At 46.6% G+C, this 27330-nt stretch overlaps 1 protein-coding gene across 2 annotated transcripts in view; it reads left to right on the top strand.

The window, feature by feature from the left end:
- CLSTN2 (calsyntenin 2) overlaps positions 1–27330 on the top strand; it is a 636880-nt gene that overhangs the window by 517278 nt on the left and 92272 nt on the right. For both annotated transcript variants that reach the window (XR_007128496.1, XM_047735636.1), the window contains exons 7-8: positions 9426–9674; positions 14320–14441. Coding sequence is in view for 1 of the 2 variants with exons in the window: in XM_047735636.1 (XP_047591592.1) it covers positions 9426–9674; positions 14320–14441 (371 nt within the window). In the remaining variant the exon portion in view is untranslated. The remainder of the gene's footprint in view (positions 1–9425; positions 9675–14319; positions 14442–27330) is intronic.

The following is a 27330-nucleotide window of genomic DNA, read 5'->3' as shown; positions in this document are numbered from 1 at the left end:
GGACCCAGTGCAAATGAAAATGGGGGACCCTTGTTCAAAAATTATTACAAATGTTCATCATCATTAGCCATCAAGGAGATTCAAATCAAAACCACATTGAGATACCACCTTACACCAGTTAGAATGGCCAAAATTAACAGGACAGTAAATAGCAAGTGTTGGAGAGGATGTGGAGAAAGGGGAACCCTCTTACACTGTTGGTAGGAATGCAAGCTGGTGCAGCCACTTTGGAAAACAGTGTGGAGATTCCTTAAGAAATTAAAAATAGAGCTACCATATGACCCTGCAATTTCACTACTGGGTATTTAACCCAAAGATTCAGATGTAGTGAAAAGAAGGACCATCTGTACCCAATGGTTACAGCAGCAATGGCCACAGTCTCCAAACTGTGGAAAGAGCCAAGATGCCCTTCAATGAATGAATGGATAAAAAGTTGTGGTCCATATACATGATGGGGTATTATGCCTCCATCAGAAAGGATGAATCCCCAACTTTTGTATCAACATGGACGGGACTGGAAGAGATTATGCTGAGTGAAATAAGTCAAGCAGAGAGAGTCAATTATCATATGGTTTTGCTTATTTGTGGAGCATAAGGAATAACATGGAGGACATTAGGAGAAGGAAAGGAAAAGTTAATTGGGGGAAATCAGAGGGGGAAATGAACCATGAGAGACTGTGGACTCTGAGAAACAAACTGAGGGTTTTGGAGAGGAAGGAGGTGGGGAGTTGGGTGAGCCTGGTGGTGGGTATTAAGGAGGGCATGGACCGCATGGAGCACTGGATGTGGTGCATAAACAATGAATCTTGGAACACTGAAAAAATAAAATAAAATTTTTTTTAAAAGGCAATAAATAAATACTTTCAACTTGCTGGATATTTCACCTAAACTTATTAAAAAAAAAACTATCACAAATCTTAAGGCTGCAACAGCAAAGCATGGAACCAAGCCAGGGCCTCTGCCAAGCACGGGCCCCATGTGACAGCTTAGGCAGCATGCCAGTAAAGGCAGCCTGGCTGCCCGCAGCAGAGAGGAAGGGCTGGGGTAGAGCTGGAGGTGTCCCAGCACAGGGAGAGGACCTGCTGTCTCTGTGAGGTGATGGCCGGGGAAAGGAGCCACTGGGAGCTAGGAAACGAGGCCCCTAGAGGTACTACACAAGGAAACAGCTTCTGAAGCCCCTACTGGGGGCACCTGCCACACTCTTTACATGCATCACTTTGTTTAATGCTCTCTTTGTTAGTGTGAGATGGCTGTTATTCATCCCAAGACTCTAGTTAGAAGGTGACAGAGGCAGAATTTGAAGGCACTTCTGCATGAATGCAGGCTGCTTAGCTCAGCAGCTGTGGAGGTGGGCCAGGCTGCAGCAGCTAGAATGTCAACCTCTCGAGTCAGCCTGTGGAGTGCTCCGTATGGTGGGAATCAGCCCTTGTGCATGGCACGCCAGACCGCTGATGTGTCAATGGGCCTTGGCTTGAGGTGGACCACGTATGTTTCATTGCTTTCTTGTTCTTTCCAAGAATATTCAGGAACTCACATCTGGGTCCCCAGCTGTGCTGTGGGGAGCTTCGAAAAGTGCTTACTCTTAGAGTAGACTTGTATTTGGGGGTAACCTTTCCTCCCTCACCATTGCTGCGCACGTGCGTATTCACACACACACACATACACACACACACACACACACACATAGAGGTACACACACACAACTTCACCCACATTGTTTTCCCCAAGGAATCAGGTGAAAATTCTAGAAGTTAAAGTGAAGTGGACCCTACTTAGGCTGCGTCCCATTTATCATGTCACCAGGCTGTCAGAAAGGCCTCTGGGGACACAGCTTCTCCAGAGTGATGCAGTAGGTTGGGTGGGGAGAACACCACAATTTCGGTACCCCAGACAGCCCCCACAAAAAGGATGCCAAGGGCCTCTGGTGCTCTCCTTTACTTGTGTGCAGAGAAGCCATCTCTGACGACATCATATTGTGAAGGAACATGCCATTTCGCTTCCCTCCCCTGGATTATAAGTCAACTCAACCCCACGCCACTGTGGGTCACAGTCATTTCCTAAACTCCTCCGGGTGAGAAGGAGATGATGGAATCAGGTTGTTAAAGATCAGATGGGCCCAAGGGCATGCTCTTGTGATTTGATTTTGAATGTTGCTGGGGAGAGATGAGGAGATATGGAGAGCAAGAAGAATTTTTTTCTGAGGTAAGAAACTTTAGAGCAAAACTGCATCTGGTTGTTAACACCGCTCATTCCTTCTGGGCTGCTGGCGTTGTCTTGAAGGAAGACAGGTAATCAGTGAGGAAAGCAGCTTTCCCCCAAGATGTGAGCTTCCCTGTTTCTGTGAGCGCCCCTTTATGGGAGGAGGTCTGTGTGTCTTTCTGGTGACCTTCCTGGTGGGAGCACCCAGTGCACTGTGGGGACTCTGTCAGAGTAAGTGATGGGCAGAGTCAATCCTCCCTCTGTGTCAGAGGTCTGAATCTTGAATTCCATGGAGCAAGAGCTTGGGGATAAAAGAACAGAAGCAAAAGATTGGTCCCAGATGTGCATCCAGTGTGGGAGTGGGCTTCAGAAGGAGGCAGCCCATCAGGCCCCATGCTCTTTCCAAACTTTGAGGGAGACACAGGCTGGATCATTTCCAAAACAGAGTCTGGGTTATAATTCCTGCTCCTGTGGGGTGGCTTAGGTTCAGGACAACCTTCCATGTGTTTTCAGTGGATGGTAGACCAGTTGCTTGCAGGCTTTCCCAACTAGGGAATGGCCGTGACACTTTCAGTCTCAGCAGCCATGCATTTTTCATCTTTCAAACCTTTATTGACTTTGGATGGAAACAGGGAGACCAATTAGGATGTTATTTCCATGGTCTAAGCAAGAGATAATGAGTTCTGAACCAGGGGAGTGGCAGTAGGGATGCATTTAAGACCGCTTTAGGAGGCAAAACCTGCAAGCTAATCAATGATGGATTAGCTGTCAGGAGTGAGAGAGAAGGAATCTAAGACGAGGCTAGTGCAAGCATCTACCTGGACAAGAGTGCCGCCGACCAGAGCTAGGAATCCAGGCATGCACAGATTTAGGGACCACGAGGACAGGTGCCTGGGGAACATGCAGGTGTGGGTGTCCAGCGCCTGCCTGACTAGAGCTTCCGAGGACCTGCCTCCACCATGCCAATCCATGGTCATAGCCGGTTTCTTCCTGATGTTCTGCCTTTTCTTGGTCAGGACACCTCCCCTGTCCCCAGGCCTGGCTGGTTCTCATCCCTAAATCTTTGCTCATGGTTTCTTCCCACCAGAATCTCTCCCTGCTTTGCTGTTCCAAACCTTTCCCTTCAGGAGTATTCTCTGGCCTTTGTATACCAGGAAGACTATCCTACGGGTGCTTCCTGGAATGCCTTTGAGTTCCCATGTGTCTTCTGTGGTAATAGCTGGTCAGTGACACAGGCAGGAGTGTGTCTGTGGAGGGGTATTTTGCCCATCTGGTCACTGCCCACCTGCTTCCTCCTCTTGCGACACTGGCTCTATTAGGAGCAGACAATAGCTAGTTCAAAGTCTATTGTCAGGAAGGACCTGACAGGTGCAGCAGCATTTGAAACAGCCCTCTGGGCCCACACAAGGACACCTGCATTCTGCCTCAAAATAAAAACAATGCAGGACCCTGAACCCATGTCCCCTCGAGCTTGTAGAACACAGCTTCAGATGGTCTGCCACTAGCCTCACTCTACCTAAAGCCAGGTTTCTTGGAGAGGTTGAACAAACTGCATTTCAGTTTTTTCTGAATTCAGAGATTCAAGCTGAAGGGCTCTGTCATCTCAGTCCCAGGCTTTCCAGAAGCAAAGTGTCACAGAGCTGCCTTGAGTATGAAATGCACCATGAAACCCTCAGGAAGACCTCTTGGTCAAATGAAATTTGACATTACCAACAGCCGGAGGAAGGGCCCACTTCAATGCCCCTATGTCACTACATATTATAGTAAATAGAAAAGCAGTCCATGGCACACAGGCCTTTCCTAGTGTGGAGGCCAAGGCTGTTCCTCCTTGGGGTCACAGGGCTCCTGGCAGCTGGCCCACACCTCCACACATGCTGCCCAGGTCAGCTGTTTTGTATGTGGAGTCAGGAACTCCAAGGGCAGGTCCTGTTGAAGGAAAGGCCACAGAATGAGAGCATGTTTAAATCAAGTGGTTGATCTGTCAGAGTGCTTAAGATCACCAGACATTAAGTTGTGCCCAAGATGTATGCCCTTGTGAGTCCAGGAGATTTTCAGAGATTTGTTCATTCATTCGTTCATTCAGTCATGTATTTATTAATTTAACAAATATTTGCTGAGCATCCAAATGCTATAATTCTTGAGGTTATGCAGAAGTTAATAAGATCACTTGACAATTCAATCTTCTGAGGAAGACATGTTTTAAAAAAAAAGTGAAGATCATGCTTTTCTACTATACCATGAAGCTTAACAGAGCTCGTCTTCATTCAGAATCACAGTCAGAATCCTTTGTACTCTCAGAATCACTCAAGTCCAAGCAACTACCAACAGCTTCTCCAAGATGCCTCTGCAAGGCTGGAGCTTCCAGGCTTAAGTGTCGGTTCCCTAGACTCTCAGGGAGCAAAAAGGGGGCCTATAGCTTTAAGGAGAATTGGCGCACACCTATCAGGAATCAGATTAAACCTTTAACCACGCCTCAGCACAGGGCTGCACACCCTGACTCATGGAGAATGGTAAGCAGGGAGCTTCTCTGTGGATATGCTGATTTCTTTGGTGTCCTCTGAGCAGCTCCCTTATGGCATGCCCTTCCATGTTGAGTTGATGGTTTTTACCTGCAGTGGCCTTGCCCAAGCTGGTCAGCAACTGGGTATCCGTGGCGCTGCTCCAGGAGTCGGGCTGACCACCCCTCTGCCAGAGTCCAGCTGCTCGATCTGGAGACCCAGGATCCCTACTGCAAGGCCTTGCAGGAATCCTTCTTGTCTAGGATTCCCAAGGTGGAATGCTGCTCTGGTTGTGTAGGTCAGCAGCATGTGAGCTCCTGAAAGGATGTTAGAAAGTCCTCCCTGTCCGTGCTGAAGGCATATTGAAGAAGAAATGGGAATTGTAGCCTCTGATGTCAGTCACTTAGGTGGATTATCAGGAAAGCAGGTGATGCTGCAGTCACAAGTTTTGAAACAGCCCTCTGGGTCCACACTAAGACATATCTGAGTGACACTGAGCCCACATTTATAACATCTCATTGGCTCAAAATAACAAGGGTGTGTTAGTCATTCCTATTGCATGTCCTTCTTGGGATGGCTATGGCTCTCCTCCATGTGGCTTCCCCCTGGAACCTGGGCCAACAAACAGCCTTTATGTAGAGCACTGTGGATCTCAGGGAACATGGAAAAGACGTGGAGAACTGCAAACTGGCCCTTAAAGCTTCTGCCTGAAATGACACATCATTTGCACTCACATTTCATTAGTCAGAGGAAGTTAACAGTTAAGTGACATCAGTGGGTCAGAGAAGCATGTGGAGAACAGAATGCATTCTCCTAACATGGAGTCCTAATACAGCATTTGTCTAAGAGGGCCTCCCTGTCCTCCCCTGACACTCTCTGCCCCTGACCCAGCTCACTCACCAAAGATTAAAGGTTTTCTACTGGGTCCCTAAAGGTAGGGCCAACTTCTGTTTGGTTCACTGCTGCCTTCTCCTCACAGTACCTGGCATAACCTAGACGTCACATAAATATTTATAGAAATAACAGGGAGTTGTCATTGCGGTTGTGAGAATACTCCACAGAATGAAGCCTGTGTCTTTGGTCAGGATGGTTCCTCCCCCCGAGACCCTCCCACTCATTCTTTTCCTGTGGTAGACCAGAAGGAGGCATGACCTGAGGCTCCGTGTCAACCACTCTTGCCACAGGCTCACCTCGAAGTGCAAAAGACACTCTGTCCTGACCAAAGCCATCCAGAGCAGAATGCAAACCCTACAGTTAAGAAGTTCAGTGCCCCGGGCTTACTCTACCACAGATCCTGAAATCTGCCTCCCCCACCCTGTCTTTATCTACTTGCTGACTCAGAGAGGCTTCCCGACACTAGAGCTCAGGGACCTTGAATCTCACCTTGACTCTGATTCCAAACTCCCCCCCATTCATGCTACCATTGCTGTCCACCAGAGTGGTGTGGACTCTCTGTAGCCTGATGGGTCCCAGGGACCTTCGCCAAGATTCCCAAGGAGCTTCATAAATCCTCCCTGTGTGCAGATAATGTGCACCATCTTTGCAAGTGAAGCATCTTGTTTACCCACAGCTTTCCATGAGGTCCCTTGAGGAGAGGAAAGAGAGCGGAACTTTGGGAGAAAGTAAATCTCTCTTAGTTTGTTTAAGTTCACCAAGAAATGAAATACAAGCTGCTAAGTTAGGGAAGTCTGCACCATCTGGTTCCTTATAGCTTGATGCTTTCTGGTAGGCAACATCTGTGGGTTAGGCGGGGTGGCCTGCTGCTCCCCTCACCACGGAATCAAGGAAGTCTGCGTCAGTTGGCCTTACCAGGGCACATGCTGTCTTCAATGTGCATCTCTCAGACAGCTACCTGTGCAGGGAGGTGAGATCCCAGGGGACTGGGCTGTGTGCTTGGTGAGACACCATACTGTGCAGTAGAAAGAATGTTAGCTGGGGATCTGAGAGCTGGTACTTCTTCTAGCCAGCTGCGCGACTGTGTGACCTTGGTCAAGTCATTCCCCTTTGCTTTCCATTTGTAAAATGTGGAGGATGTTAAGAGAACTCTCTCCAGCTTCCTTGAAGTGGTGCAGTGAGGGGGTAGGGCTTTGGAGCGGCAAAGTCCTGCAGATGAGCCGGCTCACCAGCTGGTTGTGATTCTGGGCTTGCTGAGCCTCAGGTTCTCACCTGTAGACTGGAATCACAGTAGTATTTACCATGTAGGTGAGTCAGAAAAAGCATTGTGGTACTTGATTCAGGTCTGGTGCTCAGTGCCCCAAAACTGGTCCCTAATAGAATAGTAATAATGATATTGGTGGCAAAGCTGGCATCCGCCTTTGCTCTGGCTCTGCTAGAACCATCACCTTCCCTGACCTGAGCTGGAGGTCAGGAGCCCTGAGCACTCAGCCGGTGCCTCTCTGGCCACCTGCAATTTCCGGAACTGACGCTCTCACTCAGTGTGCCGGTTCCCAGGCTGTCTACACACTGGACAAATCCTGGTGTCAGAGCCAGTTTACCTATGGCTCAAAGAAGCAGTGGCCATGTTGCACTATTCCGGGGCTTCTAAGACAATGAATTTGCTCCGAAAGACCACATAGCTTCTAAACCACCCCCAAACCTCTGTCTCTACCACCTACATACATTTCTTTCTTTCAGACACCTTTGGAGGGTGATTACCCTTAAGGCTTTGTTAGTTATTAAAATATTAGTGTGAATCAACTTAGTAGATAAACAAAATGTACCAGGCAAGGCTGCAGGGACATGGGATGAGAGAACAAGTAAGTATTAAGGAGAGGTGTGGGGTCCGACAGGAGACTGCCTGGGCAAGCTCACCTGAGCATTGGGTAGATGGCTAGAAACATCTCATGAAGGCACCACTGGGAGGAAGAGCCATTATAAACAGTAATGGAGTGCCGGCTGTGTATCGGGCCTGGCACCAGCCCCAAAACCCTAGGAAAAACTCATGTAAATGATGCTGTCAACACTGTCCCCACGTCCCCCTTGGTAAGCATAAACAGCAGGCCGATCATGAATTGGCTGATGGGAATCTCCCACCCTCTCGGATACCATGGTTCCCAGAGGCCTCTCCCAGGGTGAGCATCTCACAGTGCTAAACACAACAACAAGCTCTATGGCTACCTATTTCTCACATAGTATAAATTTCTATTGTAAACTGATGGGTGCTGAACCATAGACTTGATCATCTATTCCAAGACTAGAGGAAAAACTGGCTGGTTAGGCATTTTCAGAGAAGGACATTGGTTTTCAATGTGGTCCCTTCCTGAAGGATTCTCAAGGGTCATTTTAACTGTAGATGTTTGTGGGAAGCTGACTTTGGAGCCCAAACCCTAGGTGAGATGAGACTCTGATATACAGAATTCAGAAGTCCAGTGATCTCTGACAAAGATCAGGTAATGCACACAACTACCATTCATAAAACCCATCAGCCTCTGCGACTGGCTGGTCAGGGCCATCCCAGGAGAGCACTAGCTCCCCACACCAGGCACTCCTTAGGCTCTCTGACTCTTATTCCCTGACAATATCAGGAAACCCTGGCCCCCATCCTTCCCAAAAGAGCCAAGCCCTGCACTGTGTGGAACACAAAGACATGGAGATCTCTGCTGGCCTCAGAGATCCTCAGTGGGAAGGTCCACCATTGCCCACAGTACCCCCAGCTGAGGCATCCAGTCTTCTCTGCAAGGGTGGCCCCTCCTGCCCACCTTAGCTTCACCCTCCACAAAGCTGCCGGTGTGACCTTCCTAAGATATAAATCTACCCGTGACACATCCCCTGCTTCAGGCTTAGTGCTCATGCCTTATCATCATAACCTTATAATGATGATATCCTTATAATCATCATTATAAGAATAAAGTCATAGGTGACAGGGAGGGAGGGAGTGTTCACCACATGGCCGGCTCACCTCTCAAGCAGGGTCTCATCCAGTCCTCACCACCTGCTGGGAAGGGATATACCATGGCAGGAGCTGGAGAGGCAGAAAGGCTAAGGGACGTGCTCACAGTTGCAAGGCTAGCAAGTGATGGTCGAAGGCATCCAATTCAAGTTTGAGGACTTCTGAACCCATGTTCTCTCAACCTCTGTACCATTTGGTCTAAACATAATGCTTGTTTAAAAAAAAAAAAAAAACTGTGGTGAATAGAACATGGCTCACACTCCTTCCCATGGCATCAGGACCTAGAACAATCCCAGCCCTGATCACGCTGTGTCACAGGTGTCTGTGCACTTATTGGCTCTCAGCTCCCCCAGGTGGGGGACTGTGCTGATTCACATTTACACCACCAGAGTCTAGCAGGGGTCTTGGCACATGGTCCATCCTCAGTAAATGGCTTCTAGGTTAGTGGATGGATAAATGCATGAATGAATTCAATGATCCACATCAAACTCTGGCCTTCTCCAGGAACCTTCCCTGCTTATAAAAGCCCCCCTAGTCTTGTTTCCTAAAATTCCTCCAGCATTTTTTCTTTGTATAGTAGTTTGTCGCACATTATCTTGTCACATGCAACATTTTTGTCTGTAAGTTACTGATGCCTTCACCTCTGTAGACCATAAGGAACTCAGGGGGAGGGATGGCATTTGGCCCTTCTTTTCCTGAGTCACCTAGCTGAAGGTTGGCTCAGATCTCTAAGTAAATACACTGAGCAGTTCACCCTGCTCCAGGAGCAAAAAATAGAAGGCAGGGACCCCACCCTGTGTGGAATAACCCTTTGTTCTTTCTGGCCCCCGGACCCGCAGGAGCCTCATCTGGCATCATCGACCTCTTGCCGTCCCCCAGCACTGCCACAAACTGGACAGCAGGACTGCTAGTGGACAGCAGCGAGATGATCTTCAAGTTTGATGGCAGACAAGGGGCCAAGATCCCTGACGGGATTGTGCCCAAGAACCTGACAGACCAGTTCACCATCACCATGTGGATGAAACACGGCCCCAGCCCTGGTGTGAGAGCCGAGAAGGAAACCATCCTCTGCAACTCAGATAAGACTGGTGAGTCTGCCCGTTCTCTCCCAGGGGATAGGCACAGACACAAGCCACCGACCACATGGGTGAAAAGTCAGAGCATGATGGCCTCTTGGGAAACTATTCCGGTCTCTGGTTTTCTAGCTGCTGATTTCCTGGGCTGGGGGTAGAGTGGGACCAGGAAACAAGGGAAAGTAGAGGCACAGACACAATGCAAAAACTGGGACTAGGACTTTTCAAACCAAGTTCTTCAAAACCCAGCCTTCCCAGAAGTAACTTAGAGCTGCTGCACATGTGGTGGGAGTTGGGGGGCAGGGAGACCTCATTCTTACTTCAAAGCAGTAACACCTTTACTCTGTTATACATAAGTAAGTCTTTCAAAAGTTTATCATCAATAAAAGGGCCATGGTAATTTACCAAGTCACTGCCAAATGTAATCATGGTAGTGAACTTTTGTTAGGCATTTCCCCCATGCTAAGCCCCCATGAGGTAGTTCACTGCTTGGTGGTTAAAAGCGTTCCACCACTTACTGATGTTGTGACCCTGGGCAACTTGTTTAACCTCTCTGTGCCTCGCTTTCCCCCTCTATAAAATGGGCATGCTAGTATTGTCTACCTCATAGGGTTTTTATCAGGATTAAATGACTTAATGTATGTGCAGTGCTTTAGAACTGTGCCTGACCCATCGGAAGTGCAATCCTTGTTAGATATTACTGTCCTAGACAGTTTCTCAGATGTCTACAAACAATCTCAGAAAAACATTATTGTGTTTCCCATTTTAAGGATAAGGAAACAACCCTGAGAGGTTAATAACTGTCCCAAGGTAGATAGCCAGTAAGAACTGAAATGTAAGCTTAGATCCAGCAGACTCCAGTCCTGTGCACTTGTCACCACACTGCGCACACTCACACACACACACACACACACACACACACACACACACACATTTGGAGATCCTTTGCAAATTTGACAACTCTGTCTTAAAATGTAATTCCACAATTTCCCATTTCTAGTGCTACTTTTGTTAAAATACCCAAAACAAATAGTAGCCCCAGCAGAGGCTGCAGTTAGAAGGCAGGCTGGAGGGCCTCACAGCTCAGCCTCTGCTGGTGAATGGCCAAAGTTTGTTTCTCAACCTTTCCACTCTAAGGTATGACCTTTGAGGAGTTGCTAATCTCTCTGAGTTCCCCTGTCTGTAAGTGGGGGAAATAAACATGAAATAATGTCTGAAATCACTCAATATCAGATATAAAATCAGTACTCGATTTATTTACTTGACGGTGGTATTTTCATATTACTTCTGGATTTATTCCACATTATGCTACTCTCAGGACCCCACATTTGCTGTTTTAATCACACCTTACCATACATGTTAGCATATTTCCAGATGTAGAAACTGAGACAGAGAATTGCCTGGCTTTCGTTAGTCATAAAGTAAGTCTAACAGACCGGTTATGCCAAGGATGAGTTTTTCTGGGAACTTCATGCAAGAAGGACCCTGTAGACGTGCATGAGATCACACTGAGGTTTGGGACTCTCTTCAGAGCTCAGTGCATGATCCCAGGAATCACGGTACAGCTTGGTCCCTGCAGAGCCTGGCAAGGCACTCCCCTCAAGAATCGGAAGGCTCATCAATGAGACAACAGCTTAGGACCCTACATACAGTGCAAAGTGGCGTAGACTGAGGTTTGCAGCCACATGCAGAGTCCTGCCTGAAATGTATCAAATACCCCTGGGAGGCAGTTCACACAGATATCAAAGTTCTGGTTTACAGAGGAACAGGTTGAACTATGAAAAGTTGAAAGATTGGCCCAAGGAAATGTGGCTGATTACCCAGAACCACAGGATGGGACCTGGTCCTCTGGGCCTGAGTTCCAAGCCTATGCTCTGGGACCCAGTACTCAACCTGGCCACACAGCAGAAAAATCTGGCACGCTTGTAAAAAGTCAAGATGTCAGAGCCCCACCTGGTGCAGGAAGTTAGAGTTTCTAGGGGATTCTTTTGTGTGCAGCTGTGGCTGAACATGCTGCCTTAAATGATGATGGCTCATTTTCCTCAGAGCCGCTACCCCACGGGCGTGTCGACACCTGGAGTCAGCACGACCTGGCGCTTCTCTGCCTTGGCCTTGGCACAGAGCAACACTTTACAAGCAGCTCAGCTTCCTGGCACGGGGAAGATAGGGAAGCTTCCTCTAACTCCTCTGACTTAAAAAAAAAAAAAATCTATAAATACTTGCTTGCTCTAAGTTTTAAAAATATCAGGAATAAACCAAAGCCTTATTAGGCTTTTATATACCAGAAACATTTTCTCAAGGCATGTTTATATCACAAAACCTGAAAAAAATCAGAAAAGTATAAAGGAGAATACACAAATCCCCTAAAACCCTAATACTTAAAAATATTTCCTGATTATATTTGGCATATTTCATTATAAAATAAAATCTTGTTTTTATTTCTATGTATATGTGGAATGTCCTTATAATTTTCACTATTTTTATAATACATGTGATATCATTATGTTCCCTGTTTCTTTTATGTGACATTATATACAGATCATTTCTCTTTGTGATAAAATATTCTTTAAAGATATGAATTACATAACAATCCAAAATTCTGTCATAGGGCTTTATTATTTCATTTAACTTGTTTCTTTTTGTTAAACGTTGAACTGCCACAAAGAACACCAACAGTCATGAAAAGAAATGAAGTGGATTTCTGAGTGTACCATATCCCTAGCCCACTATAAATAAACCAGTGACCCCAGTGTGGACAGTGACTCCAGGAATCCAGACTAACAGAGGGGCAGGGAGGGAGATATTTCCTAGGCTGGAAGATGCTCCAGACCTCCATTCATTCTTCTCGGGCCACTTCCTCACCCATGACCTTTCCTGACTCCAAATAAAAATAAAGGAGGAAAAGTCCTTCTTTCTATATTTTTCTGACAGTAGACAATAGATAATGGAAATCAGTTGGGCAATTGTGAGGGAAAAAAGAAATATTGAGTAAAATGCCCATAATCAGTCTGGGGCATTTTATCAGTCCAAAGGCCAAGTGACTACCCAGACATTAGCTTAAGCCAACCCTGCCACACTGGCCACTGCTTCCTCATCGTATCAGTTAAGATGCTTTCAGTTACAAGAAATAGGAAATACAGACCAAACAAACTGATATCAAGTGATCAAAGAAATCAAAATAATACAGGAAAATATAAAGTTCTTGTATCTGAAAATGTCCAGAGCTATGACAGCTTCAGGCGAAGTGTGATCAAGGGCTTGGCCCTTTACTCTGCAATTTCTCAGATCTGCCTCCATATATGTATTGATTTCATGTTACCAAACACGGCTGCGGGGGCTCCATGCCTCCCAGTTATATACTACAACTTCTAGAGAAAAAGACAGTATCTCTTCTATTTGCTCTCTTGATAAAAGAGAGTTCTTTCATGGAACCACTCAGAAAAGCTCCCGAATCAGTGGCTTGAACCGAGTCACTTTTCTGACAGAAGCCCTGTGGCTGGGAGAATGGTGTGCATTGCCTGACCTGGGCCTGGGTCCTGAACAATCACTGTGGCAGGGAAACCAACCAGACCCCAGGCCTAGAAGCGGGATTGGTATTGATTCCTCACACTCAAACCTCAAGGTTTATACAGGACATACAAGAATTATTCTCACTATCCTATTCCCATGAATCATTAGGAGAATCTAGCATCCATGTCATGACACAGTTCAGGAAACTGAGGCTCTAAAAGGCTAGAAAAATTCTTCCAGAATCTTCTGGAGATACAACTCCACCCAAAGTTTGTCTGATTCTAGGGCCCATGTTCTTTCTATGACAACAGGTCCCCTGTTCATCTATCTGTCATTTATGGAGCACGTGCCTCATAGATTTCTGTGTTGTTACTATGTAGTATGTATGTGAGATCTTTGGTATTGGCCAGACAACAGCTCCTGCCCTCCCCATGGCTGCTATCTTGTGGCTGCAGGACATCGTGACTGGGATATGTGATGTGAGATTTCCCAAGCAGAAAAGGAAGTCTTTATATCAGAGGAGGAAAACATCATATCCATTGCATGTAGGGAGAGAGGTATTCATTTATTGCTTTGGAAAGACACAGAACTATGACTAATGCTGAAAAACCAATCTGTCCCCTCCTCCTAGCAACTACACATGAAGCCACTTCCCCTAACTGCGCCCAGTAGAGAAGGAGACATGCTCTGTGGTCACCATTGTCAAGCCTGATGAAATGAAATGAAAGCCCAGCACTCTAGGAGAAACCAGCTGTGTTAAAGGAGCCCAGAGTAGCTGATGTGATTGTCAGAGAGCCCCCTTAGTCTTCTCAGAAGTGTTTGTACAAAAACAAACAAACAAACAAACAAACTCATTATTACATAGGCTTTATCCCAGGCCTAATGCAGTATCTGGGTATAAGTTAGGGGGATACTTCAAGTCCAAATGGCTTCTCTGCAGAAGTTTTGCTTTCTGGAATCGTCCTCTTCCATTTCAGTGAGCTCCACCATATGTGTTCTGGAACATTCATTAGATCTGATTGTAAAAGGGGAACTGGAATACCCATTCCTTTCCCATTTGAGGGTGTGCCCAGTGATGTGGCAGGAAGACCCCTGTGGCAGGGACAGATGCAGGGATTCTGTAAGCTCACAGCTCCTCTCTGCTTTGCAGAAATGAACCGGCATCACTACGCCCTATATGTGCACAACTGCCGCCTCGTCTTCCTCCTGCGCAAGGACTTCGACCAGGCTGACACCTTCCGCCCGGCAGAGTTCCACTGGAAGCTGGACCAGGTATGGCACTCAGGTTCCCCTTCCCCCCAGCTCTCCCTTGGCAGGGTGGTAGGTGTGCTCCAGTGCTGAGAGCAACCAGGAGGCTCCTCCAAGTTCTGCTCGCTTGCTGAGTTTTGGAAAAATCAGCTCAGGGAGACACACAGCATCTTAAGTCAGGAGAAAAACTGCAGCTTGTAAGCCCAGCTGGGGGTGGAAGGGCCACACTTCCCCACTGGGACCCCCACCAGCAGGTGGTGGACCCGTCCACAAGTATCCTGTCCTTTTGCTCCTATTGAACCCCTTGGACACTGGTCTTCTTGGTCCCCAAGCCCAGTTTGTAATCCCGTTAGCACATCTTTATATCATAAGCGCCCCTGCCTCCTCCATGAGGCTCTCTTATCTCCTTTGGGTGATGGTGCAGCCTTGCTTTTGGTAACACAGGATGAGAACAAGGGACCCAAGGACCTTGATGTAAACAGTGACACAGTGCACTGTGAGCAGTACGCGTTCTTTTCTGAAGTACAAAAATCCGTGACACACTCCAGAGCCTCCTGACTGGTGATCACACGGGCCCCTGTGTCACCCTTGTCAATGACAAATGAAGTGTCTTGTTGGAGTGAAAGGCTTTGAAGCATCTGTCTGCAAGTGTTTTCCAGGGCTGAGACTGGGGAGGTGGTGGTCACTTCTCTGGGGGGTGGTGCCGCTGAGGAAGGCTCTGTGCAGAAGCCTAGCACTGGCCTTCACTTAGACGGGAACTGGGGGTGGGGGGGTGGAGGGGAGGGCACACATGAATTTTTAGAAATGGCTTTAAACTATCCGAGGGAGAATGCTGGCTGACAGGGAAGGGGACTGTGGGACAGGCCTACTTCATGAGGCAGATGAAATGATGCTCTTTCCGTGGTCTTACTGTCTGGCACCCCTCCTCTGCTTCTGGGGACCTCAGGTTTTCCCTAAAACCCACTGTGTGTGCTGCCTGCATCACCTTGTCTAGGGCTAAATGTTCCAGAATCCTTCCCCTTCTCTTTCTTTCTTACGGGCATCTACCCAGGCCCCGGGTAGGGCTAGTTTCAGAGAGTGCGGCCGGGAAGCGTTCCAGAAGGAACTCATTTACATTGAGATGAGAATGATAGCTGCCCTCTTTCATCCACACAGAAACACAGACATATGCTCTTTAAAAGATACATTCATTAACCTCAGGGAATCGCTCAATGCTGGAACTTCAGATGATGTGACAAGGTCAAGGGTGCCAAGCGGATGGGAAGATGTTTGAGAAAGCCCAGTGGCAACTGCCTGATCTAGTCCCAATAAATTCCACCTTGCTGGAGCCTGGGGTTTTGCAAATATGGCATCTGGATTAGTATATGTTCCTCTGAATTAGGAATTCTGGGTATTGCAGAAATTGTAAAATCTTGACATTGCTTATTTGATTTCCCAGCAACCTCTCAGCTACCTTCTGAAATGCCATATGGCTTATATGGGGTATATTTAAATACATAATACAAATTGAGATGAATTAAAATAAATCCCATATTGTGAGGGGTTTTAATAAGAACATTGCTATACTGGCCAGGATAATTACAGATGCCCTGTGGCGTTTGCTAAGATGGGATTGAGAAGTACTGATACAGGCAAATGAAGTCACAGGGTTTGGAATTAAAAATAGGGGAGGAAGGAATTTGGTTTTACAGTTAAAGATAGAATGACTCTAGGAATTCTGAAATCTGTTCCCAAAGTGGTGAATTTATGGATGGGCTGAGGTTCACTGAAAACCTTCCTGATCACCCCAATCTCATTCATCGGCGTCTGCTCTGTACCAGGCACACTGCCCCTGAGCTCACTCTCACCTCTGCCCCCGGGCTTGCCCAGTAGATGAAATGAGGTGAGGACCATGGTATCATGAACTGCCCAAGGTTACACAACGAACCACCGCCCCGACCTACCCTTTTCCATGACGCTCTGCTGCTTCTTTGGTGAGCTTGCAAATGTTTGTTTAAAATGTTTTCACTTCTAAATTTTAAATATTTTTAAATTTAGAGATCAGAATTATCATTGAGATGAAAAATGTTTATAGTTTTTTTTTAATTTTTTTATTTTTTCAGCATAACAATATTCATTATTTTTGCACCACACCCAGTGCTCCATGCAATCCGTGCCCTCTACAATACCCACCACCTGGTGCCCCCAACCTCCCACCCCCCACCCCTTCAAAATTCTCAGATCGTTTTTCAGAGTCCATAGTCTCTCATGGTTCACCTCCCCTTCCAATTTCCCTCAATGTGGTATATATACACAATGGAATACTATGCAGCCATCAAAAGAAATGAAATCTTGCCATTTGCGACGACGTGGATGGAACTAGAGGGTATCATGCTTAGCGAAATAAGTCAATCGGAGAAAGACAACTATCATATGATCTCCCTGATATGAGGGAGAGGAGATGCAACATGGGGGGGTTGAGGGGGTAGGAGAAGAGTAAATGAAACAAGATGGGATTGGGAGGGAGACAAACCATAAGTGACTCTTAATCTCACAAAACAAACTGAGGGTTGATGGGGGGAAGGGGTTGGGAGAGGGGGTGGGGTTATGGATATTGGGGAGGGTATGTGCTATGGTGAGTGTTGTGAAGTGTGTAAACCTGGCGATTCGCAGACCTGTACCCCTGGGGATAAAAATATATGTTTATAAAGCTGTAAAAAAAAAAAAAAAAAAAGAAAGGATGAATCCCCAAGTTTTGTAGCAACATGGACGGGACTGGAAGAGATTATGCTGAGTGAAATAAGTCAAGCAGAGAGAGTCAATTATCATATGGTTTCACTTATTTGTGTTGCATAACAAATAGGATGGAGGACAAGGGGAGATGGAGAGGAGAAGAAAATGTTTATAGTTTTGTTGAAACTCCATGAAACCACCAAATCTTCACTTCACTTAAGTTCTTCTTCCTTGTCTCCGTCAAGCTGGGGCTGCCTTAACAGAGTACCACAGCCTGTGGGGGCTTAGACAACACACATGGATATCTCAAAGTTCTAGGCTGGGAAGTCCAAGATCAAGGTGCCAGCTGGTTCAGCTCCCCAGTGTGGGCCTGCTTTCTGGCCTGTAGACAACCATCTTTTCACTGTGTTCTCACAGGGCAGACAGAGAGAAAGAGAGAGAGAGAGCTCACACACTGAGATACCTGTTCTGCTTTTTCTAAGGCCCTATGGGATTAGGCCCCTATTCTCCTTTAACCTTGACCACCTCCTAAGGTCCTGTCTCTAAATACAGTCAGACTGAGTGGTCGTGCTTCAATGTATAAACAGGGCTGGGGACACAATTCAGTCCATAGCATTCTTTAATAAAAAAATTAACATTAGAAAAACTTAAAGGCTAGTTATTGGAGATAAGAAGCCTCAGCCCCTTTGAAAGGAAGCACGGTAGGTAGGGTATAGAAAACCTCGACCACACTCATACTAGCAATCCAGTGGTACATATAGACCCAGCCATAGGCCTTTCTCTCCCTTATTCTGCTGTGTAGACAGAACCTTCCCGAAGTTTCTTGGATGTAAATCCCTTAGTGTTCAGAATGCACATACTTGATAATGTCTCCTCCCCTAGGAAACCACCTTGGATCACCCCCCTGAGTGGCTTATATCTCCCCAGCATCCATACAGAACTCTATCCTGATGCTTGCTATACCCTAGTAACCCACTTATCTTGCCTTTCTGCTCCCTTTGTGCTGATCTCCTGAGAGGCTGTACTGTGTCTTACTGTCTCCAGCTCCTCAGTGCATATTATAGCCCTGAGCATACAATTGATGCCCAATAAATGTTTGCATAACAGCAAATGGATGTCACGATCAAAAGAAGAGAGAGATGACATGAGGGAGGGAGAGGGGGAAAGAGAGAAGAAAAATCCAGAGACCTTTTAAAACCTCCTGGTGATTAATTGATCTTTTGATTCATTCTATGCAGCATTTTAAAATTCTAAAATTTTGCCATTTTTTACTCTGTGGATCTCAAATGTTGTTCAGCTTTTATCTTTATACCTAATTCCAAAGATTTTTCGTCTTTGGCAAGTAATGACTCTGTAATTATAGCAGAACTTTCTGGCCTGGGCCAGAAAGGACTCAAGCCAGTCTACTGACCCACCTTGGAGTTCCCAGCAGCATAATGAATGTTGTAATGCCTAATGGGGCTTCATCTAGTTCTTTGGTCAGCAGTTTATGCTGAACAAAAACTGTGTGCCAGGCTTTGTGCTTGGTACCCGGGATCAGCTGCTGAATCAGCCCCACGATCATGGGACAAACAAACACAGAAGCAGTTTACATTGACTTGTGCTAGGGCAGAGGGCAAGGGCCAGGTGTGGGGAGTCTGTGGAAGCCCTTCTAGAGACACTAACAGGGACCTGGGAATAAGGGCCTGGAAAAGCCCCTGAGAGGGGACATTGCCTGAACAGAGCGCCAAGGGCTCAGTGATGGGGAGTGAGGAATCAAGATGGCAGAGAGGTGAGGAGGACGTCCAGCTTCAGGAGGTGGAGGTTTCTGGTGTGGCAGACCATAGGGATGGGGTGGAAAGGGGTCCCTTTGGCAGGGACACATGTTTAGAGGAGCAGGTGTCAATTAAAACCCAAGAGGCTTTTCACATCATGTGACTGAGTTGGTACTTCATCCCCAAAAGAATGGACTATCGTCAAAGAATTTTATTATTCAAGGAGAATTTAGGGATGGGTGAACAAGAATAATGAGAGTATGACCTTCATAAATTTGATCAAATTTAGGTAAATACAGCTCAGGCCAGTGTCAGGGGCTGCATTCGAACCCGGGTCCCCTATTTCCTTTTTCCACGGCCAGACCAGGAGCTCAAGCACTCGACATAGATTGCTCATGGGCATTGAAACCAGGGCACGAAATGCACAAAACTCTTCAGGAGCATTCCCAGGAAGGGAAACTGTTGCCACAGAGAAGCTGTGTGCTTCCAGCAGCCCTGCCCCACACCTCAGAAAGCCACTGCCAGAGGGGACAGACCACCAGGTGAGCCCATTATTGGGCCACTCTGGGAAATGTCCCTGACAATCGAGAGCGCCTCACTAAAGGGATCCTAATGATGAGGAGAATGTCACTTTAATGGGATTTTTACTTATGATCTGCTAATGCAAATCCCTCGAGCCTGCAGCTAGTCATGTGCAAACCCGGACAGGAGCAGAGAAGAGCGAACACCCAGCCGCCAGCTCACACAGGAAAGGCTTTTTAATTTGCAGCCCCTCCTGGCTCTACCATTATTTGGATGTGGTTGACTCATTGTCACAAATTCTAACGATCTTCCCTTCGGACTACTCGGTGCTGGGAGGGGAACCTGCTGATGCTTCACAGCCTGTTCCCCTACTGGGAGACAGGGCTTGACTGACAGCCTCAATCGACCAGCAAGAGGACACGTGCTCCCAGCTCATACAAGGAAAAAAAAAATGCATCTTTGAAAAACTGCAATGAGGGCAAGACGCAGGAGTGAGAGTCATTCTGCTGGCCACTGCTGCCTCCATGCCAGCGCTCATAACAGTCACCAGAGAGAGAGAGGACACGGACCTGCCCGGTATGTAGGCCCTCGAGAGCACTCTCCTGCAGGAGCCCCAATCCTAGTTATTAGGGGCGGGGAGAATGAGGGAAGATGCCTGTCTGGGTGAAGGTATGTCCTCCCTGCAACTCAGCCACCGTAGGACTCTAGGCCATCCAAGAACCCAGGCCTCGGGCTGCCTTTCCAACTGGGCAGAAGTACAAATCAGATTTTGATGTAAAGCCTCCCCATGTTGAGTATTTTCTCATTTAAAACCATCCACCATCAGACTTAACAAATTTTCTGCCATCTACCTTCATACTCTGTCACCAGTTTGAGACTACTGATAAAGAACAACAACAAAACGCTATGATTTTCACATGGGAAAACCACACGAGAACATGTCTATTTGAGAGGTTTGGATCTTCTTGAATGAGGCCCACATGCTCTTTGTGAGTCCCCTCCTGTTCTTCTAGCACCAGGCCCCAGCCCCCAAAGAGAAGAGTGCTGGGCTTCCAGTGGTGAGGGAAAGGGAGCATGCCCCCAACACCTGGAGGAGGGGCAGAGGCAAGTGGGGCAGGAGTGCCAGACCCAGGCACCTGGTAGTGGTTGTCTCGCTTCTTCCTACATGAAGGAGACAGTAGGCACAGGCACAGGTCTCCCCAGAAAGGATGCCAGGGCCAGGATTTGAGCCAAAGGCTCCCATTTGTCTTGGACTGGAGCCTCTGCTGGTCAGGTCATTTCCACGTGCATGGAATTCTGGAGCTCCTTCAAGAAGTTACAAGTGAATAAATCCTTCATTCCTAGTGAGGATGAATGTCAGAAGGAAGCAGTCAGTTTGCCGGCATCTGCTCTTCAGCCACACTGGGAGTCAAATGGCTTAGTTCAATCATTATTAGAGCCGAGTGCCAAGGAGTTAATTGGAGAATGGTCGGTCCAGTCCAGACCAGTCCTCTTAATGAGCAGAGTAATCGGGCTTTGTCAGCACTCTCATTCCGCTGTTCAAGACTAATTCTTGGATGCACTAGCTGTGTTTTCTCTAACGCAGTGGCCGCCCCCTCACCGTTCTGCCCACACAACGCCTTCAGTGACACCTGTGCTCCTTCTGGAACATGTGTCCTAAATGGAGGGGGAAGAATGTCCAGAACCTCTTTTCTCTCTCTCTCTCTCTCTCTCTCTCTCTCTCTTAGACAGAATCCCAAACGACTTTTTCTAATATGCCAGCTTGCAAGGCTGTTCTGAATGAAAAATGGATGCGGGGAGAGTCACAGACATGCTCCCTTGTCTCTCTCTCTATAATATAAAAGGGCCCCAGACAAGCCCCTTCACTTAGAGTCCCTCTCCCTGTCTCCTCTCTAGACCCTCACGGAGAGCTGGCTTCTGTGGCCTCCTGGGGATGGCAGAGAAGTGTCCTCCCACCCACACTGGACAGTCTCAGTTCTCTCGGGTCAAGACTGTGCAGAGACTGGATTGCCTGCTCCCTGGAAAAGTGGCTTCTGACACACTTAGTGCATTGGTTCTGTTTTATTTACAGAGGAAACAACACACCAGCAGCCGCCCCTCCAGCCCACTGCCTGAGCCATGTGCCCTCCCCAGAAGGCCTGGTCCATGGCTGCCTTGCAGCCTAGCCTGGGTCCCTGCTTCACAGCTGACCCAGAGCAGCCTGTGCCATGATGCCTCAGCTGGGCTTCTCACTCCCCTGTCAGCTACTTGTGATGGACAGAATAATGGCTCCCAAAGATGTGCACCCCCTAATCCTAGAAACCTATGAATATCTTATCCCCCGTGACAAAAGGGTGATTAAATTAAAGATCCTAAAATAGGGCCATTGTCCAGAAGGGTCTGATGTAGTCACAAGAGTCCCAGCAAGAAGAAGACAGGAGGGTTAGAGTCAGAGAAGATGTGACAAAGGAAGCAGAGATCGGAGGGACGTGGGACCTTGAGCCAAGCAATGTGGCAGCCTCTCTGAGCTTAAAAAAAAAAAAAGAGAGAGAGAGAGAAGCAGGTTCTTTTTTTTTTTTTTAATTTTTATTTCTTTTCAGCGTAACAGTATTCATTGTTTTTTGCATGACACCCAGTGCTCCATGCAATCCGTGCCCTCTCTAATACCCACCACCTGGTCCCTCCAACCTCCCACCCCCCCCGCCCCTTCAAAACCCTCAGATTGTTTTTCAGAGTCCATAGTCTCTCATGGTTCGCCTCCCCTTCCAATTTCCCTCAACTCCCTTCTCCTCTCCATCTCCCTTTGTCCTCCATGCTATTTGTTATGCTCCACAAATAAGTGAAACCATATGATAATTGACTCTCTCTGCTTGGCTTATTTCACTCAGCATAATCTCTTCCAGTCCCGTCCATGTTGCTACAAAAGTTGGGTATTCATCCTTTCTGATGGAGGCATAATACTCCATAGTGTATATGGACCACATCTTCCTTATCCATTCGTCCGTTGAAGGGCATCTTGGTTCTTTCCACAGTTTGGCGGCTGTGGCCATTGCTGCTATAAACATTGGGGTACAGATGGGCCTTCTTTTCACTACATCTGTATCTTTGGGGTAAATACCCAGTAGTGCAATTGCAGGGTCATAGGGAAGCTCTATTTTTAATTTCTTGAGGAATCTCCAAGAAACAGTTTCTGCTCTTAGAGCCTCCAGAAGGAATGTGGCCCTACCAGGACCTTGACTTTAGCCCACTCAAACTCGGTTCAGCCTTCTGCCCTCCCAAACTGTATGATAATAAGTTTGTGCTGCTTTCAGTGACCATGTCTGTAGTGATTTGTTCTAACAGTGAAGGGACGCCAGTACATCCCTCATGAGACTTGGCAAGGCCTCAAGCTGCCCCAGGCCCCTAGATGCAGCCACCTCCCACATCCCCACGTTTACTGAGGTGACCCTGGGCCGGGCTTTCCAGGCAGACCCAGAGACTCTGCTCAGTCCTTGTAGGGGTGCCTCTGTCCCCTAGAAAAATGTGAGCCTGGGAGGGAGAGAGGGAGGGAGAGGTACCATTTTAATGCTGTCATTGAAGTCCACTCCTCGCTTCCCACCCAGAGCTCGCTTCCTACAAGCCTCTTGTGGAGGATCCCCAAGGGGCAGATTTCGCCTTTCCTTCTGCTCCTCATGGTATTCTTCTTCTAGCTTCAAGTGCTGGCCCCTCACCAGCCATGACAAGTGGAAAAGGCACCTTCTCTGCTTTCAGGGAAGAAGCACTTAGGCCTCTCTGCTTGCTTCTGGAAATGCTAAAGCAAACCTAGGAAATCCACTGTCTCTTGACAGAGGCTCCCTGGAAGCTGAAAGGTGACAGAACTGTTACACCAATGAGAGTCTCTGGATGGTGCCTGCCTGCCCCCAAGGCACAGTCACTGGTTTCCCAGGGAGTCCCCCAGGGCTCACCCTGCCCCCCACAGTGCTTTTCCAGTGTTCTGCCCCAGGCCATGTTCCGAGGTAAGAGGGGAGCACAGTCCAAAACCAACCTGGGGAGCCCCCCTTGCCCCAGGGCACAGCTGCAACAGGCCCCCACTGCCGCAGCCACCAACTCGACAACCCTTCCCTAACCCTCTACCCCCCAACTCCGTGTCATGGCTCGCCCACTTCCCTGACTCACCCTTCCCACTTCTTTCTTCCTCCCTGGAACCACCTCCCAGATGCACTCTCTGCTCTACTCACCCCTGTAGCACAGGTAAGGTCTCTGACCTATAGACAGAAGCGAGCCCACAAGCGCCCGCTATGAGCTCGGGGGAGGAAAGGATGAGGGATACCTGCAGAGTTCCAGAGCCAGAAGCAGGACCAGATGGAGGAACTTATCAGGAGACCAGAATGGAGTAACAAAAGGGAGGGAGAGCAGCTTAGCGACACACAGATTAGGGCTGCCAAATGTTAGTGGGTGGGTTGTCTACCTAACTGAGAGTGAGATCTGATGACAAGCTCATCATGCCGTTTGTGTCTTATTGTGGACATAGTGTCCACAAACTCGCTGGGGTTTTTCATAGGCATTTATCAATATGTCTGGAGCCATTTGCTTGAAAGGCTGATTTTTCAGGGCTTTCTTGGATTTCCATTACTACCCAAAGAATTTTCTTTACTTTTCCTTCTGTTGATCCTGTGCTAAGGGAGAAGCCTAACTCTTGTCGAATCCCAAGCTATAGGAATGTCATTCTCCTGTCTGCCACAATCTCCCTGGCTTCCTCTACTCCTTCATCTGGGCTGAAGGTAGATGGCTATGTAACTGTTAAATTTACATTAATCAGGATGCCTGGGTGGCTTAGTCAGTGAAGCACCTGCCTTCAGCTCAGGTCACGATCCCAGGGTCCTGGGATCGAGTCCTACATCAGGCTCCCTGCTCAGCAGGGAGCCTGCTTCTCCCTCTGTCTGCCACTCCCCCTGCTTGTACTCTCTCCTTCTCCCTCTCTGACAAATGGACAAATAAAATCTTTAAAAAAGAAATAAATAAACTATTAGATAGGATAAGTATTCTCTATATTCCTCCCTTCGCTGGCAGACCTGGCTCCTCTCTGGTCTCTCTTCCCCCATAAACAGCTGCTCAGCAATTCCTTTTGCTCCCATGAAATGATTATTTGTGTTCTGGCCGGTACATCTGCCTAGAGGTAATGGTTGGGTTTTTTTCTGTAGACATCCCAGAATGAGTATTCAAAGTCAGTGTCTCTCATTCTACTGTTAAAAAGAAGGAACTACTGTCAACACAATTAAAAATGCTTCATAAATCAAATCAGCTTTTCAATAATAAATTAAGGTGCTTGAGCCTTGGGGTGGTCCCATTTGGAAGCAGCATTAACTTGGTCACTTCCCTGGCTGCTCTGTGCTCCTATCTTCTCCAGACCGCTTCAGGGACTGGTGCCAGTGGGAGGGGTGGGAGGCTCCTCCTTGGCATCAACCCCAAATGTCTGAATTCATTATAGGAGAGATATTTTTATCTGTCACTTCCACACTATGGAAAGACAAGAAATTGACAAAGCTGAAGGCTAATATAAAATGGCAAATTCTAATGCTAACCCCTCATTTAAGAGAAATGAGGTAAAATCACTGGTCACTGTGAGGTCCCTATGTAGCGACAAGGAGAATTGGAACCAGCATCACTTCACTGCTTACTTGTGCCAGGCACTTTTTTTTTGTTTTAATTCTAACAAAAATCTTGCAATTCAAGCATAACATCCAGGATACGGATGAAGAATGAGAGGCATAGCATGTGTTTTCCGCATGTCTTACCAAATACATGGGAAAAAATATGATCTTAAAATAAACATACTCTAAGAGGGTAGAAGGCACCACTGTTGACTTGGAGGAGTTTGCAACTTTAGTGAATACCCAAGATGACAAGAATAACCCATTATCTGTGCTGATACCTATGTGTTGAGAACAGGGCAAGGGTGTCCATCCAGGAGAACATCCCAAGCTCAACTTAGGAAGTATCACGATTTAGCATCTTTTAAAATAAAGATCAGCTTGCCCCTGAGGCACAGTGAGGAGGGCACTGTTCATCCCATAAAATAAGAGAAGCCAGTGGAGCTGAGTTCTCAGGTAAGACCCTCTGAGGAGGAGGTCTTGCACAGCAGTGACCCTGGAGGCCCAGCAGTGAGTTGAATCTGCCTTACCTTCCCTGCTCTCTCCAATCCCCTATGCACCATCTGTTTCTATCTTTAATGTCTAAACATGCAAATATTGCTGTACTTACTGCTCATTAGTTAGCTAAAGGAAGTGCCCTTTAATTATGCCTTTAAATAATGAACCTCCTCCATCACCTTGACAATCAGTGCATATTTAGAAGAAAGCAAGGCCTCATTATGAAACAGCTACTACATCCCTGGCTTACTTAGAAGATGGTAGCTTTCTGGAGGCAATAGAAATGGAAGGCTAAAGACAAATAAGGCTAAAAACAAAGGTGTTTGCATTAACTCCTTGTAGCTTTGGGTGCCTATCACATCTGTGGAAAAGAGAGAAAGCTAGCATTTTTTTGAGAGGCCAGTCCCTACACTCATTGATTTCCATGCATTAAATCTAAACTACAGGATTACTTTTGAAGTTATTTCTTATCTCAGTTTAATAGATACTGAAATTGAGGCCCTGAAAGATGAAACAATTTGGTTAAGGTGTTCAACCAAGTTTACCATTCTCCAAAGCTCCATGTTCTTTTCCATTATGTGTTTCCATTATCTTGTTGAGAAGTATTTGCATAGCTTGGCAGAACTGGGTGTCTTCCAGGTCTCCATTAGATCTCTCCATATTTCCATCTTAGCAGGAACTCACAGGAATGTTTCCTTCCATATGATTCTCAGGCACAGGCAGATGGGACCACACTATGCATGCACTTATCTGGATGGCCCTGAAGAATAAAACTGAGTGTGTCATGGACAGACAAGTCATTTACACTGTCGACAATTATCTATTTATCTTTTCAGATCATACTCAAGGATCACATCTTTGATAAAGACTTTCCTGTAACTCTCTCTCCCATAGAGAATTGACCTTATTTCCATGGAGGCCCCAGAATTCTCCCACAGCAGTTTTTATACTTTCTTACACTTATTTGTTTGTGGTTCATTTCCTCCTCTATGCTAGGATATCATTCTTATTTAATTCTTTAATCTTTAACACAGTGTCTGACACAAATATGTGTTCAATACATGCTTATTAAGTTAAAAAAAAATGGATCCTTTTCTGTGGTTCCCAAACACTAGTCCACTGACCTATAAGCATTAGTTTGGCAATGTATTGTCTGAAGAACTTTGAAAAAAACCTTCCAGAAAAGAAAGAAAAAAAATAGTATGTCCTTTAACAGATGAATGAATGAATAACCTATTGGATACCCATACATGGACTTGTTTCAGCAATAAAAAGGAATAAGCTATTGATTCATACAGCATGGGTGAATTTCAAAAATATGGTGTTACATCAAAGAAACTAGGCAATAAAGACTATATATTGGATACTTCATTTACATGAAATACCAATAAAAAGGCAATTTTGTAGATAGCCCATAACTAGTTTTCTAGGGCTTGGGATGGGAGCAGGAATCAACTACAAATGGGCACAGATATCTCTGAGGCAATGTTCTAAAACTAGATTTTGATGATCATTGCACAACTCTATAAATTTATTAAAAATCATTGACTAGTACACTTAAATGAATGAATTTTATGATATGTAAATCATACCTCAGTAAAGATATCAAAAATAAAAATTGAATGGCCCATTCTGAGGACACAAAGTGATATTGGCACTCTCTTAACTCTCAAGAGCGTGATACCAGAAAGGAGGGATCTGTAGGAAGAGATCCCAAAATTGGAATATAAACTTCCTTCAAATCCCTTAAATCCTTGGATGGCCCCAGACCGTGTACACATAGGGGAGACTTAAGAACCCAGTGAAAAGCAGCAACAG

This window comes from Lutra lutra, chromosome 1 (assembly GCF_902655055.1).
Source record: "Lutra lutra chromosome 1, mLutLut1.2, whole genome shotgun sequence".
NCBI classification, from domain to species: domain Eukaryota; kingdom Metazoa; phylum Chordata; class Mammalia; order Carnivora; family Mustelidae; genus Lutra; species Lutra lutra.
This window is presented reverse-complemented; position numbering and strand designations above follow the sequence as displayed.